Source organism: Phaethon aethereus (assembly GCF_964289735.1).
Source record: "Phaethon aethereus genome assembly, chromosome: 26".
In the NCBI taxonomy this organism is placed as follows: domain Eukaryota; kingdom Metazoa; phylum Chordata; class Aves; order Phaethontiformes; family Phaethontidae; genus Phaethon; species Phaethon aethereus.
Window position 1 is genome coordinate 4,975,532 of NC_138602.1, and position 2,958 is coordinate 4,978,489.

The following is a 2,958-nucleotide window of genomic DNA, read 5'->3' on the forward strand; positions in this document are numbered from 1 at the left end:
CCCCGGGGAGGATGCGGGGGTACACCGGGAGCGGGCGTGCTTGCAGGGGCTGAGCATCCCTGCACGGAACGCAGCGGGTGCCCCCGGTGTCCCCACCCCCTGCCCGGACGCTCGGTGACACCTCGCGGCGGCAGCCGCCCCCCGCGTTCCTCCCTCCGCGGCCGCGTCGGGACCGGAGGCGGTGGGACCCACCGCCTCCGTGTTGCCCCTTTAAGGCGCGGCCGGCGGCCGCTCCGCGGGGGTGCTGTCACGTGGTGTCCCCCCACGGAGCGTTTCCGGCGAGCGCGGCGGAAGTGACGTCCTGCGGCCGCCGGGATGGCGGCGCCGAAGGTGAAGCAGGACATGGCCCCGCCGGGCGGGTACGGGCCCATCGACTACAAGCGGCACCTCCCGCGCCGCGGCCTCTCAGGTGGGCGACGGCCGCGGAGCGGGGCCGGGCCGGGCCCGGGAGGCGCCGCGGGGAGGCCCGGCCCGGCTCCCCCCGCCCGGTGCCCCGGTGTCGCCCCTCACCCGCTGCCCCCCGCAGGTTACAGCCTCTTCGCCATCGGCATCGGCAGCCTCCTGCTGGGCTACTACACCCTCGTCAAGTGGAACCGGGAGCGCAGGTGCCGCCCCCGCCCCGCCCCGGGGCTCCCCCCGGTCCCTCCCCGGAACGCTCCGCCCGCGCCCTGCTTCCCCCCGCCGCCTCCGCGCCCCCTGCCCGGGGCTCCCCGGGGCCCTGCGCTGCCGTCCGGAGGCTCGCCGCTTCCGGCACCTCGCTCTCCCCGCCGCGTCCCCGGGACTCTGCTCCGGTCCCCCCAGCCCTGACCGGTTTCTCTCGCCTCCCCCCGTCTGACCCCCTACCCGGGACCCCCGGGTACTTCACGGCACCCCCAGCCTGGCACCCCCAGCCTGCCCCCCCCGTGCCCCACTGAGCTCTGCCCCCCATCCCGGCGTCCCACTGAGCTCTGCCCCGGCGCAGGCGGCTGCTCATCGAGGACCTGGAGGCGCGGATCGCCCTGATGCCGCTGCTGCAGGCGGAGTCGGACCGCAGGTACCGGGGGGCGCAGGGGGCCCCCGCCGGGCGCGGCCCTCCCTCGCTCTGGGCTCAGGCACTCCCCCTCTCGCAGAACCCTCCGCCTGCTGCGGCAGAACCTGGATGAAGAGGCCAAAATCATGAGGGATGTTCCCGGCTGGAAGGTTTGTGGCTCCCCGGTGTCCGGCGGTGGGGGCGGCCGTGCCGGGGGCCACCCCTCGGTGCTCCCTCGGGAAGCAGCCGTCCCCATGGGCTTGGGTCCGGGTGGGATCTCTTGCAAAGCTCGGATCGCCTGGGCTTGAAGGAGCCCCCCAGGAAGCGGCGGGGTGGGGGGCTGCGCTGAGGGGTGAAGCAGGTGGCCCCCAGTGCACTCTCCCTGCCCAGGTCGGCGAGTCCCGGTTCCACACCGACCGCTGGGTCCCCCCGACGCTGGACGAGCTCTACTACCTGCGCCCCACCAGCGAGATGGACAACGAGAAGTTCGGGCTGCAGTACTATGTCTGAGGCACGGCGCCGTGCGGCACGGCGCTTCCTGGGCTACGCGGGAGCCGGTGGCTGCCCCGGTGCTGCCTTTGCCAGCATCCGTTATTAAAATCACGCATCGGCCGCAGTGTTGTGCGTGTTCCTGCGCCGCTCCCCGTCCCCCCCGGCGGGAGGCTGGGCCGCTCGCTGCTCCCCCCGGCTCCTGCCTCGCCCGGGGGTCCCGGCTCGGGCTGGCAGCGTGGGGCAGGTGCAGGAGGCCGAGCTGGGCCGTGCCACAGCTCCTGGCACGGGGGCGGGGGACAGTGAAACACACCGATTTTGAGTCTTTGACGTGTTCCCGTTGCTCGGGGGAGGGAGGGGGCTCCCCGGGGTCGCTGGGGGGTGCAGGCAGCTGCCTGCGGGAGGGGAGGGCACAGACGCGATTTCTACCGCCCCCCACCCCACGCAGCACCACCCGCGGAGGGGGGGGCGTGGGGCGGGCCGGGGGCTGCTCCCGGCGGAGGGGCGAGCCCGGGGCGGGGGCAGCCGGCACCGCCTCCCCCGGGAAGCGCTGGGGGGCCCGCGCTGCCGCCGCTCACGCAGGGCTCCGCCGCTGTCTGGCCCCACGGCCCGGTATGAGCTCCGCGCCCGGCGCCGGCCGGGTGCCGCCCCGGTACCTCAGGTGAGTCTGGACTGCCCGGGCCCGGGGAGCGCCCCGCGGCGGGGGGTGGCACTGGGATGGGGGTCCCGGGCTCCCGCGCCTCTCACCGTGCGCCCGCACCGGGGCTCCGGGGGTTCGCTCCCCCACTCCGGCTCGCCCCGCGGGACGCGGCGGGGACCCCGGGAGGGCGCTGGGGGCTCCCGCGGTCCCGGTGGCGGGGCGGGACCCTCCGCTGCCGCGGGGTCCCCTTCGGCACGGCTCCCGCCCCCTCTAGCACTCCCGGGCGCGTCTGGCCCCCGCGCTGTCCCCACACGTGTCCCCCCGGCACAGCCGGTCCCCCGGGGCAGCCCCACCCTGGGTTCTCGCGCCCCCGAGCCGCGGGGGCGAGGGGCGGGGGGCTGGTACCCGAACAGCCTCGGTTGCCAAAGCAACTGCATCCCGGGTCTCCATGGCTGCGGCAGGGATGCCTCAGCGGGGGGGGGGGCGCAGCGGGGGGACCCGCCGGGGTCCCCGGGCAGGGCTCGTGCCTCCGGCGTCCCCCCGCCTGCACCCCGGCGGTGCGGGGGGTGTCCCGCAGCCCAGCCGGGCCGGGAGGGTCCGCGGCCGGGCGGGACCGGGATGCGGAGCCGGGACTCGGACCCGGGGTGCGGAGCCCGGGGTGCCCGGCTCCTGGGGCCGGGGTACGCGAGGGGACACGGCGGACGCTCCCGAGCCCCTCGTCCCTCGGCTCCCCTCCCTGCTCCCCACGAGGTCTCTGCCCCACCGGCGCGGCGGCAGCCCCGGCCATCCACCGTCCCCTCCGGGAGGCACCAGGAACTGT

The 2,958-nt window shown here is 77.0% G+C and overlaps 1 protein-coding gene across 1 annotated transcript; it reads left to right on the forward strand.

The window, feature by feature from the left end:
* Positions 1 to 315: 315 nt before the first annotated feature.
* On the forward strand, positions 316 to 1,519 carry NDUFA13 (NADH:ubiquinone oxidoreductase subunit A13; the record flags this gene model as incomplete). Its single annotated transcript, XM_082010960.1, has 5 exons — positions 316 to 409; positions 527 to 605; positions 962 to 1,033; positions 1,110 to 1,179; positions 1,400 to 1,519. 5 exons carry the CDS (start codon positions 316 to 318, stop codon positions 1,517 to 1,519), a joined length of 435 nt encoding a protein of 144 aa, XP_081867086.1.
* Between the last annotated feature and the right edge of the window lie 1,439 nt (positions 1,520 to 2,958).